The sequence below is a fragment of the Ahaetulla prasina genome, chromosome 3 (assembly GCF_028640845.1).
Source record: "Ahaetulla prasina isolate Xishuangbanna chromosome 3, ASM2864084v1, whole genome shotgun sequence".
Classification (NCBI taxonomy): domain Eukaryota; kingdom Metazoa; phylum Chordata; class Lepidosauria; order Squamata; family Colubridae; genus Ahaetulla; species Ahaetulla prasina.
Window position 1 is genome coordinate 76,430,953 of NC_080541.1, and position 12,856 is coordinate 76,443,808.

General features: G+C 34.7%; 1 protein-coding gene across 7 annotated transcripts in view; it reads left to right on the plus strand.

The window, feature by feature from the left end:
• Positions 1 to 12,856, plus strand: part of KIF13A (kinesin family member 13A) — a 77,552-nt gene that overhangs the window by 30,865 nt on the left and 33,831 nt on the right. For all 7 annotated transcript variants that reach the window (XM_058174829.1, XM_058174830.1, XM_058174833.1 and 4 more), the window contains exons 12-20: positions 88 to 198; positions 796 to 930; positions 1,790 to 1,920; positions 4,500 to 4,586; positions 5,788 to 5,951; positions 6,473 to 6,683; positions 8,009 to 8,171; positions 10,961 to 11,101; positions 12,657 to 12,806. In XM_058174829.1, coding sequence (XP_058030812.1) covers positions 88 to 198; positions 796 to 930; positions 1,790 to 1,920; positions 4,500 to 4,586; positions 5,788 to 5,951; positions 6,473 to 6,683; positions 8,009 to 8,171; positions 10,961 to 11,101; positions 12,657 to 12,806 — 1,293 coding nt within the window. The remainder of the gene's footprint in view (positions 1 to 87; positions 199 to 795; positions 931 to 1,789; positions 1,921 to 4,499; positions 4,587 to 5,787; positions 5,952 to 6,472; positions 6,684 to 8,008; positions 8,172 to 10,960; positions 11,102 to 12,656; positions 12,807 to 12,856) is intronic.

The following is a 12,856-nucleotide window of genomic DNA, read 5'->3' on the forward strand; positions in this document are numbered from 1 at the left end:
TAATTATAATTTTGAAATGAAAATATTTTGTATAAACCACTATGGAATTTTGAGAAAGTTGTAACAGGTGTATTTTCAATATTAAAGTCTATGAAAGCACCAGAATTAAAGGAAAAATTGGAGGAATCTGAAAAACTAATAAAAGAACTCACCATTACCTGGGAAGAGAAATTAAGAAAAACTGAAGAAATTGCACAGGTATTTATATATTTAGTACTTCATTGAGATGGACTAAATTTGTATTCCTAAACATGCTCCAGGTACAACATATTTTTAATTTTTGTAATAATGTTATAGAGCCAATACACAGTGCTGGGGTTGAAGAGGCTTTGAGTCTTATATATGCTGTGGATAGTCACAGCATTTCGAAGGCAAGTATTTCTCATTATAACAGAAAAATGCAACTGTTCATTCTACATTATATTAAAATTAGTATCTGTGGGCCTGAGTTCTTCAAGGAAAGCTGAGCATTTTCAGTTTCTACACATTTGCTTTTCTTCTCTATCTGTTATTGACTTTGAAGGACAGTGATTCGGCTCATAGCGAAATTGTGTGTGTGTGTGTTTGATAATTGAACACTATACCAAAAATTGTTCTGCTCAAATGGCAAATTAATACAGCATCTTATTCAATACCCATAACTGCATTGCATAAACTGTGACATAAGTATTTATAGAGAAGTATTAGCAAGTGTATTTCTTCCACTTGCGATTTTTTGGACACAAATTATTATACTTAAGTTCACTGTTGTGAAGATAATAAACAGCTATTACTTCAAAACTATGAATTTTACAGGAAAGACAGAAGCAGTTAGAGAGCATGGGCATTTCTCTTGAATCTTCGGGCATCAAGATGGGAGAAGACAAATGTTATCTGGTGAATTTAAATGCAGATCCTGCACTCAATGAATTGTTGCTTTATTATTTAAAGGTAAAAAACAATAATAATCCACTCTTACAATTTCTTTAAAGCTTCCTTTTATTGAAGTTTGTCGAACAGGGTTTGGGGGGGGGGGAAGGAAGATTACTATGTCTACTGCACCCAGTTAATCTTTTACAGGTATTCCTCGACTTAAGACCACAATTGAGCCCAAAATTTATGTTGCTAAGTAAGACATTTTTAAAGTGAGTTTTACTCTATTTTACAATCCTTCTTGCCATGGTTGCTAAGTGAATCACTGCAACTGTTAAGTTAGTAAACGGTTGTTAAGTGAACCTGACTTTCCCATTGACTTTGCTTGTCAGAAGGTCACAAAAAGTGATCATATGACCCTAGGTGGAGCCCTGCAACCAGCATAAATATGAACCGGTTGCCAAGCGTCCAAATTTTGATCACATGACCATGGGGATACTGCAGAGGTTGTAAATGTGAAAAACAGTCATAAGTCACTTTTTCAGTGCCATTGTAACTTGGAATAGTCACTAAACAAATAGTTACAAATCAAGGACTACCTATATTTTGAAAGTATGAGTCATCTACTCAGTGTGTTTAATGAATCCCTTGTGACAGGCTAGCATATGAAGCTGTCTCATGTGATTGTCAAATACTTCAAAATAGCTGTTTCTGACATACTTGGGTACACATGAGGTATGGAGGAACCAAACAGAGAAGATTAAAGGAGTTTAAGGAAGTGCTCTATAGAAAGATGCAGTATCATTCATTTCACATTTTACAGTAAATATAAACATTTTGAGTTTGGATTAGATTGCACATACATTGTAATTTATAAATCTTTACTTAGGATGATAGAAACAGCAGATTTTATTTTCACTCTATTTGTCTTAATCAGGACCACACTAGGGTTGGTGCGGATACCTCACAGGACATACAGCTATTTGGGATAGGAATTCAACCAGAACATTGTGAGATAGACATTGCACTAGATGGAGAAGTTTCTCTCTCACCAAAAGAAAATGCAAGGTAAGGGCATCTGTAAAATTGGGAGCCTTTGTAATTTAAACAAAAGGACCTTGCATTAACAAAGAGAGGAAGACTCTATAAACTTGCCTAAACTTTGAAAGCTACAGTTTATTCTAGCTAGTACTAATTTCTGTTCCTGACTTCTTCCCTCAGAAAAACTTGACAGCATGCATACATTTCACAAAGTTTGTGTCTAATGGTTCCAAGTAGTTTTGAGGTTAAGAGCCCTCCTTATTTCACATCATGCAGATATAAGTATCAGTAATTTTGGGATTGAGTGCTGATTTGTGTTCCCCTATACATTTATCATTAGTTATACTTTTGACACTTTTTAAAGCCAAAAACAAAACAGGAAAGTGTTTTTCAGTAAGATTTTAGTATAATTGCTTTAGAGAGATTTTACACAAATATTCTTACTCTTTAACTGGGGAAGGCCAGCTGTTTGGAAACATGTAAATATATAGAAAATTAGTTTCACTGTGGTTTTGTGTAAGACCTGAGTATGTTACTTTCATGGTAACAACAAAAATATTCCAAACAGATGGAACAACAAAAATATTCCAAACAGATGGAATAAAGAGGCATGTCATTGGAAAAAATGTATAAATAAATAAACTTTTTAAATTTGTATTTCATCTAAGATTCTAAATAAGCACAAACTACATTACAGAGTTACAATGACAATCAATTGAGTCAGTTCATTGTTGATTCTTGTGGAAAAAGCAATTAAGTTCTTTATGATTGGAAAATGAATTTAAAACAAGGATTTTTTTTACAGTTGAAGTACTGAGGATTATTTATATTGTCAGCCACAAAACAAAGAAATTGTGCCTAAATATCATCTGCTTGAGAAAATTGAGATGGAAAATTAATTATTTTCCTGGTTTATGTGCCTCTCTTTATGAGCCGAGTGGAATGTTATACAAAAGCTACTTTTTAAAAACTATATTCCAAACTGAGAATAAAAGGTATATTTTGCTTCTTTTGGGTTATGTAGTGAATAAACTTTACTTTCACAGAATAACCGCATATGAAGTGATTTAAGTAAATGTCTCATTAAGGAGATTTAAACTAGGTTTCTGCAGATGGCTTGCAGTAAACAGCCTGTGACCCAGTTACTTAAATACATGCACTGCATTGGCTATTTCCCCATTTTTTTTACAGCAGGGAAGTATTACAGCAGATATGTTTTTGTCAGGAAGAATTGAAATCTTAATTAAATCTTTGATGATTTAACACTGAATACAAAGTTATTATTTTTGTTTCATTCATGTTTGTATTAAGTTAAGAAAATGGGTAACCTACTAATATGCTCCCAAAACTGGAATATACAAATTATAAAAAATTATGTCTCATTAGTTTGCAAAATATTGTAAAATACAGAAAGATACGAGTAGTAAAAGTTAGTAAGGGATAAAATGATAGCCTTTGATGGGGGCTTCTCATTATCAAGTCATTCTAGTTGTAATTTTAAGACCTCAGTAGAACTTTGTATAATCAGCCATCAACAATCAGATTCAGATGGAGCATCTGCAGTGCGAGTTTCTCACAACTTTATAGGTCTCATTTCAATGGGGAGTTGGGTGGTCTAATGGAGAAGTCTTGTATGATTCTACTATGGGGTGTGTAAGGCCATAATTTATATCTTCCATCCGGTCATGTGTATGTGCAAGAGTCAATCATTTTTTTCTTCAGGACTGGCCTTGTTTGTTTATACATCCACACACCAATTCTGCCCCACAATCCCTATCTCCACTCCATTGCAACCTTCACTTTGGGGTGGCTTACAAAGAGCCATCTGTACACTTTCCAGAAGAACAGAGATATTGAGGCTCAGGGGTGTCCTGGTTAAGATATTTTCTAGAAAGTTTACACAAGTTCTCCTTGCCCACTCATTTCCACCCCATGTGTGGCTCACCAGATGAGCTAAGCAGTTTTCTGATTTTCAGCTTTTTATTTTTCTCTTTGTGTCCTGCCATAAACACTACAACAGCTTGCTGGGTTGAGTGTAGCTATACAAATGCCATTTAAATTATGCTATATTTCTCTAGCCTAGCATCAAATCAAATCACTTGGATGAAGTCTTGGGGCAGGCAGCCTACAAAGGCACTAGAGCAATGAGAGATTTGTCACTTCTGTATTTCATTACACTTAATGGCTACATAATTGTATTTAGCCTATCAAGCGGTGAGCTGCATCAATTTAGTTTAATATCATAGTGACCCAGCAGCGATTTGAAATGGCTGGTCAGTCCAGTACTTACTAAATATAGCCTGTTTAAGGGGACATTTGGAACTCTTCCCAGATTGTTGGGGAAGGAGGGCAAATTCACAGCCAAAAAGGCAGTGATTATCCACTCTTTCACTAAAGGACAAAAGAGGGAAGAGACATACCCAGGCTTTCTGTTTCTCTCATAGAAAGAGGTAGCAAATGTCTAGTGCTTACTCATCCTGCTTGATCTTACAGACTAGAATAATTCCCTGGTAGACTGGACTTTGCTGAAGTACTATCCACACTAGTGTGTGGGAACTTGAATACGAAGAGTGATTTTAGTCTTATAAACGTGTTTTATTTTTCAGATCATGCGTAAATGGCACACTGGTATGTTCTGTGACTCAGCTTTGGCACGGAGATAGAATCTTATGGGGAAACAACCACTTTTTTAGGTATTTGTTTTTAATGTTCCATAGTAGTTCATTTGTAATACTAGGCAATAAATACCTAGCCAATCCTTTTCTGATGTCATAAAGTTAAACATGAGGGGAGCTGGATTGTACTTTGCACTGATGAGAGACTACTAGGAATACCAAAGGTCAGACTTTGAAGTCAAAAAAGCGTCCCTGAGGTAGATAGCAGCAAAGCACATATTTTTCCTGTAAAAAAAACTAACATGGACTTGTCCATGAAACCACCAAGAGTCAAGGTCAAGATTTTATTTAGTTTACCTTATTTATATAGATAATATATACAAGTGAATGATTTTGCTTGCAAAGGATAATTCCAAGTAGCATTAATTAAAAAGTTACTATGTTTGAAAATTCAGAATTAGTTTTTCTCAGTTTGAGATAGTGATATACAGGCACCAGCAACTATTTCTAGGATTTTATTCAGCCCACTTGATATTTTTTTAAGCTATTTCATACTATGACAACTATATGGAAGAGAATTTGAAATTAATTTAATCTAAATTAATTAGATTGGTTATCACTTGCATCAGCTTTTAATATTCAGCAATATCCATCACAAACCATCTTGATAGTAAAAGGCAACAAATATCATTTTTCATAATATAAAATTGTTTTATTCCTTAAACAAAATCACATTTTATCACATTTACCATTGGTACTAGGAAGACTGACATTTCAACACAGTGGTTTTTAGAATGTTTGACTCAATTACTCCCTTTCAGAGATTAAATAATGATATTATCCCCACAAAAAAACCTAGGCGCTGTTGCTTTATACAAGTATCTCCATGGTAGCAGTTCCAGACTGGATCCTTGACTCACAAGAAACTATAAATTGTTCCGTTATCCCCAGGCTACTCCCAGAGTACCTTCTTGGGGAACAATTATCCATGATCTAAGAATCTCTACCATAATGCATCCTGGCTTCCTGCTACTAGTGTAAGGCTGTCTTCCGTAATGATTCTTCATAGCAACACTGTAGAAATGTTTCAAGGGCTTGATGGGCAGCTAGCAGTACACTTTTGTATTCACATTTCGCAGGATAAGCAAGGACTATAATCGCATGTTTTGCTTCCAGTGTTTTGGAGCAAGTATGTCTGTTCCTGCTCTCCCCAGTTCCTTCATACAAGTTTATTTAAAAACCATGTTGGTGATTTTATATCTTTTTATTTTTTATATAGGATTAATCTTCCTAAGAGAAAGCGTCGAGATTGCTTTAAAGACCCTGAAAAAGAACATGAAGCAGAACATGATTTAGATGCAGCCAGCGAAGCTTCTTCAGAACCAGACTATAACTATGAATTTGCACAAATGGAAGTTATAATGAAAATGCTAAACAGCAATGGTGAGAAAATGGTGTTCAGGGATGCTAAATAGACAGGTTTCTGGGTTGCCTTGATATATAACAAAAAAGAGACATTTTTTTCTGTATCAATACAATCTGTGATTGCAGTGATTTTCTGTAAGTAGATGTTCTAATAGAAAACTTGAAGTACTTTTTCCCCAGGTTATTTTTTTTTTCTTCTGATAGATGGAACCTAAATATATTTCCTGAAAATTTATGGGGTTTAATCTTTGAAATTGAGTTTTTCTTGTGCATTTTTCTAGAATATATACTTTTTTGGGGGTGGGTTGTCATGTCCTTTATTCCACTTTAAAACATTGTAGCTGTAAGAATGTGTGAAAATGTTCCATGTTAAGAAGTAACAGAGCCAAACTATGCAAAACGCATATTGCGATAGTCTTTTAATCAGGTCAGTGCATAAGGTTGTGAAGCCTAGGAAGCTTTTCAGAAAGTGATGATGTTATATTAAGCATTTCCACTGGAAATAATTTCTAACATGGCATGGACTTCTTTCTGTCTAGATCCATTACAAAATGTGGTCCAGGTATTGGAGAAACAGTATTTGGAAGAAAAACGTAGTGCTTTGGAAGAGCAGCGGATAATGTATGAGCGGGAGCTGGAACAGCTCAGGCAACAGCTTTCTCCAGAAAGGCATTATCAGCAGTGTGGTGGCAGCCTTTCAGATGCTGCCCAGACTGCTCAGCAGAAAATAAACTTCTGGTCAGAAGAGAGGTAAGAATATTGGTATTTAAGTAACCGAGAGATTGCACTGGAGGACAAAAAAAAGTATTGAAATCAAGTTATATAAAAGGGTTATTTACTTAATTTGGTGCTCAAAACTGAGGCATTAAGTTTTCATATTCTTTGTCTGTGAGGCCTTCAGTGCATTGAACTAGGTTGTTGTTGTTTTTTGCATGATCTCCTTTTTAAATATTTGTAATCCAGTTTACTAAGAAGCTGTACCTGCCTTGATTCAATAATCAAGTCCTTGTTTAATAATCTTAATTGGGATCAGCCATTGTGTCACTCAGCGACATGGTCATAAAATGTGATGTCACCTGACCACATTGATTTACCACAGCAGTTGCATCAGTTTCCTTTGCTGTTATTAGGCAAATCCCATAGGATTTCAACCTGCAGTCATATAGTCACCATTTGCAACCTCCTGCCAGCTTCCCCATTGACTTCGCTTATCGAAAGCTGGGAATGAAGGTCACAAATGGCAATGATCACAGGATGTTGCAGTCATCATAATTGCGAGCCGGCTGCCAAGTGCCTGAATCACAATCATGTGACTGCAAAATGCTGTGATGGAACAAGTGGTGCTGATTTAGGCCTATTGTAGGTCTATCAAGGTTCTCAGTCATTCAGGTCATGGTTGTCCCAAAAGTGCTTTAAAAAAAGCAACTGAATTTTCTTGATGTTTCTTGAAACTGAAGAAGCTTTTTGGATGAGAAGAAAAAGTCCAGATACCTTTTTAAAGCACTTTTGAGATAGGCCTACTGTACCATGTGGCTACTACATTCTAACATTTAAAATATTTTACCCTGGTTTGTGGGATAATCTGGAGAGACTTTTCTTGTTTGAAATCATTGAATAAACAGATTAGATATTTGTTTAAAAATAGAACATGCTCTTGATTTTATCAGAAGGCTCTAGTTTTCTTTGAACCTTTGTTCATGTGTTATTTGTAAAATAATAAAATATAGAATCTGTAGACAATATTGCGTAGTTGAGTTTGGTCCCATAAATCAAACTATTTCAGGAAAACAGTTATAAATAATGTATCTTAAAACATCTGTAAAGATGGATTAATGTATGCAATTTGTTTGAATTTTTAATTATAAATTCTGCATATGTTAGTACTATTATGCTTTTCAGATGGTTATTTCTAATTTTCATCAGAACTCTACATCTGGTGACTAAATTCATGCTTTTTCATGGAGAATTTATTAAAAATAATGTAGTAGTCTCCTCAATAGTATTTTAAATAGTATTTAGAAATAGTATTTAGAAATTACATGTTTTGATATATTTATGTCTTGTTTCCTTTGTAGAGATGAATTGTTTCGACAAAGCTTGGCAAAACTAAGAGAACAAATAGTTAAAGCCAATGCATTAGTAAGGGAAGCGAACTTTTTAGCTGAAGAAATGAGCAAGCTAACAGATTATCAAGTCACACTTCAGATCCCTGCTGCTAACTTGAATGCCAACAGAAAGGTAAGAAAATTTGCTATTTTATATAAAGTAGTTTTATATAAAATGTCAAAAAGTCCAGAATCATGTTGCATTCAAGATAAAATTTGCTGATTTTTGTGCATGAAGTAGATAGAAGAATAAGCAGCTTCTTTCATTTTTGTCTCTGTAACCTGTACATATCAATATAAATAGAGATTCATATATATACTATATTGAAGTACTAAATTATCCACAGGTAATCAAAATTGCACAAAATTAAACTAAGAACTTGTTGGTGATCATTATTAGTTCACATTAGTTCACATTTGATAAGACGGAAGTCTTGTATATATAGTGAGAGCACAGATCACTTCCATTAATGAATATGTCTGGAATACTCAGAACATAGAATGTTAACATAAAATGGGATAAAAGCTTTCATTTTGCATGCCGCTTTTCACATGCAGGCATATTCTGGTATGGTCACACAAATTGTTAGAAAACTGTGCTGTATTTTGCCCACATGCTCAGCTCCCCTAACAAATAGCTGACTGTGATGTATTCAGTGAAGTGGATGTAACCATGAAAGATTATGCCAAAATAAAGGATTCTTTGTTGATTGCAATACATTCAGTAAGGGAGATTTGTATTCATGCATGAAATCTTAAAACTACATTTAACTACAGTAATTCCATGTGATAAACTTTGAAAACAGATTTTCAAATATATTCCTTCAAATATAAAAAGAGAAAGAAACGTATAGTGATCATCTGAAAAACATATAGATATACATATTTTTAAAATGCATTTTACCACTGAACTTTCATGTTTTAATACATTAATTTTAAGTATTAATGTTAATGTTACATTATTGTTCAATGTTTTGCTATTATGGTAATGTTACATTATTAAATATAAATAATTTGATCAACATTAATTACAATAATAATGTATTATTTTCTTATTGAGGATGTTTTCAATTTTTTTTTTTATTCAAAAAGTTTTACAAAAAATTTTCCCCCCCTTTCCCCCCAATCCCCCTCCCTTCACTAATCCCCTCCCCCCTCCCCCCTGACTTCCCGGAAAAAGCACAAGGTATAGTTAAAAATAAAACAAACATATGCTAAGAAAATTTTTCCCCAAAACTATTATACCAATTTTCCCTCTCTAGCTCTGACTTCCTCCTAACATAACCAAAATCCTTCAAAAAATTTTTTTACAATTAACAGTAATAAAATATATAAATCAATAGAACAAATTAATCCTAAAGTGTTTAAAACCAGCTAAAGCATAAAAATCCAATCCCATTCAGAGAATATCTCCCTTATAGCTTCTATAACCATATAATTTTTCCCCCAGGTCTTTCTTACATAAGATCTTTCAAGAATATTCTATTTAAAATTCAATACAACACATTATAAAATTTCAATACAGAAAATTACAATATCTATTCAACTTTAGTCCTTCCTCGTCAAAATCCAGTATAAATCCAAATATCTAGTCTTTTATGATAGATATAAAACATATAATCAACCCATTTCTTCCAGATCTTCCTCACATATTGTCTTTCAGGGACACTAATATTTTTGTCTGTTAATATTTCAAAACAACCTTGTTTCAAGGATAATACTTTTGTCTCTTGCCATTTTTTTTGATGCATTAATCTCTGTCTTTCCTTCATTACTCCTTTTGAAAAGTCAGTCACAATATTTCCTAGTAGTTCCTTATGTCCAAGAATCCACAAATTACTGCCGTATATTTCATCAGTCCAAAAAGAGAACTCTTGGAAAGCATTAACCCTGTGAGTTTTTTTGGTTCGGGAGACAGCCTCCTGTAGCACAAATTCAGGCATTTCATCCAAACTATTTAAAGAAAACTTCTTTACATCAACTTGTTTATTCACGATCATATCTTCATATTTATCCACTTTTGTTTGTATCTCCTCCATTCCATTTTCCAAGTCCTGATTACACTGGTTAATTTCCTCCAAGCTCTCATCCAAAACGTCCCCATTTTTTATTAATTTGTATTTTTGAATAATTAAATACATTCTTTCTGTGTAATCCTGTATAAAGTCACGAATCCATTCTTCTGAAAGAACCTTCATGGCAAAGTTCTTGCTGAGAATCCCCTTATGAAATACTTAAACAACGTAATATAATCCAACAATCCACAGTCCAACACAATAAGATAAAATCTCCATTCAGTTTCGATTTCGCAGCAAGGCTCCTTTCCTTTCCCTTCCCTTTATCGCTCTACTTTCAGTTGCTCTTAAATGCCATTTTAAACAATTAAAGGAAGGGGGAAAAATTTCTCTTTTTAAAGAAGGTGGAAGTCAGAAAGTCAAAAATACTTGCAAACCAATAATTGTTCACTCATGCTTCTTCCGTCTGCTTACAGAAATCCACAAAAAGAAATCAATTGTTAGCAGAAGTGGACACCTTCCTCTTTTCCTGCTTTTGCAGAAGTGCACTGAATACTGGAGATTAAAGGAGGATTCAATGGGATTCGACCTTTCGGGACTTTGCATAACAAAAACAAAGCCCCTAGGGGAATCTACCACTCTCCCCCCCTGCTCTTTCTCTCTCTTTCAACCAGAGAGGGAAATTGAAGCCGGGAACAGCTGTTCATTGCTGTTTTCACCGGCTTTTACCATATCCAGTGCGGAGTGCCATAAATTAGCACCCAGCGAGAAAGGTGGCGCCAAGCGGAAGTCCCGATGTTTTCAATGTTGATTCAAGGTTTTACATCACCAGAATACCTTGGAAGATTTTGGCAGTATGCACATTGAATAAATACTGTAAATAAAATGTTTGTGTTTTGTTATTCAGAGAGGAGCAATTGTCAGTGAACCAGCTATTCAGGTAAAAAGAAAAGGAAAAAGCACTCAGGTGTGGACCATTGAAAAGCTAGAAAACAAATTAATTGATATGAGAGAATTATATCAAGAATGGAAAGAACGATTTCAGGAGGTATTTAAACCATTTTTCCAATATCAAATTTATAAAAGTATGCTTGCATAGAGCCCCCTGTAGATGCCATTGCCTGATTCATTTTTATGTTAGTTTATTCTAAACCAGTGATGACAAACATGACATGAGCATCAAAGGTGACATGCATCACAATGTTTTGGGTGATGTGATACCCAACAACAACTAATTTCAAAAGCACACAACATTCTCATTTTTGGAAGCTGTGGTGGCTACATGAGAGTGAAATATGGTCTTGTGTAACTCTGGAAGTTGCACAAGAATGGGGCATCCTTTCAGATTTTTTTATTTATTTATTTATATTTATATCCCGCCCTTCTCCGAAGACTCAGGGCGGCTTACAGTGTATAAGGCAATAGTCTCATTCTATTTGTATATTTTACAAAGTCAACTTATTGCCCCCCCAACAATCTGGGTCCTCATTTTACCTACCTTATAAAGGATGGAAGGCTGAGTCAACCTTGGGCCGGGCTTGAACCTGCAGTAATTGCAGGCTGCTGTGTTCTAATAACAGGCTTCTTACCAGCCTGAGCTACCACAGCCTGATGGTTTTCAGAGGTTGCCGAGGCTGCAGAAGAGCATCCTCTGAAGTTTCTTCAAGAACAAAGGCCATCTGCAACCTGGGCAGCCTCAGATAATCCCAGGTGTCTGTCACCATAAAGAGAACATTTCCTGCAAAGTGCAGCAGATCCTGGAGACCCCTGGGATGACATGCAGCTGATCCTGGGGAGCAATCATACCGTTCCCCAAAACTCATATGCCTTGTGGAATTGCATGAGGTGCCTTTTTGAGTGGGACTGGTGGCACTAGAGCTGAAGTCAAGGCCCAGACCTTTGACTTCAGGCCCAGCTTCTGTGCTGCTGCTCGGTGCCGCAGTTCAAAAGGGCCTAAATAGCACATGAGGAGAGAGAATTGTTTCTCCTTTTGGGGAGGGAGGCGTGACATGCCAGCAGACTCAAATTAGACATTTTCCAAATTTTTGACACATTGTGGCCAAAAGGTTTGCCATCACTGGTCTGGTTCATTATGCTACACATATTACATGTCTAATACTCTGAAATATAGTTCCTCTCGCTGATTTTTGTCGGGCGTTATAAGATATTGCTTGCGTAACAAAAAGAAATAAGCATGTTTTATTATTGCATTTACGTTTCTATCCTGACAGTTAAAATGATCCTAATTACTACCTTGTGTCCTGTATTTGGGAGAGAATAGAAATTGTTTGAAGTCTTTATTATTTCTGTTTTAAAGATAAATAAACTGTTAGTCCTTAAAATGTTTTTTTTAAAACTGATACGACTTTTTGAAGCAAATAATATGTATATTTCTGTTGTGATACATAATATAATTATTACAATAAATAATAATATGAATGAAAATAATAATGTAATTATTTAATTTATTAATAATTTAATTTACTAATTTATATTCCAAAATGCAGCTTTTAGAATAGAATAGAATTTTCATTTCCATATTGAATCATTCTGGTAAACCCTTCATGCCTTTGAAATTATATCTTCTTTTTTAAAAAAAATAGATGAAGAGACTCACGGGAAAAAGAGGTGATCCTTTCTATGAAGCCCAAGAAAACCACAATTTAATTGGTGTAGCCAATGTCTTTTTGGAGTGCCTTTTCTGTGATGTTAAGCTTCAGTATGCAGTACCAATAATTAGCCAACAAGGAGAGGTGAGGCTTTATTTATCCATAATAAATATTGCACTTTCTTTGTGAAAGGA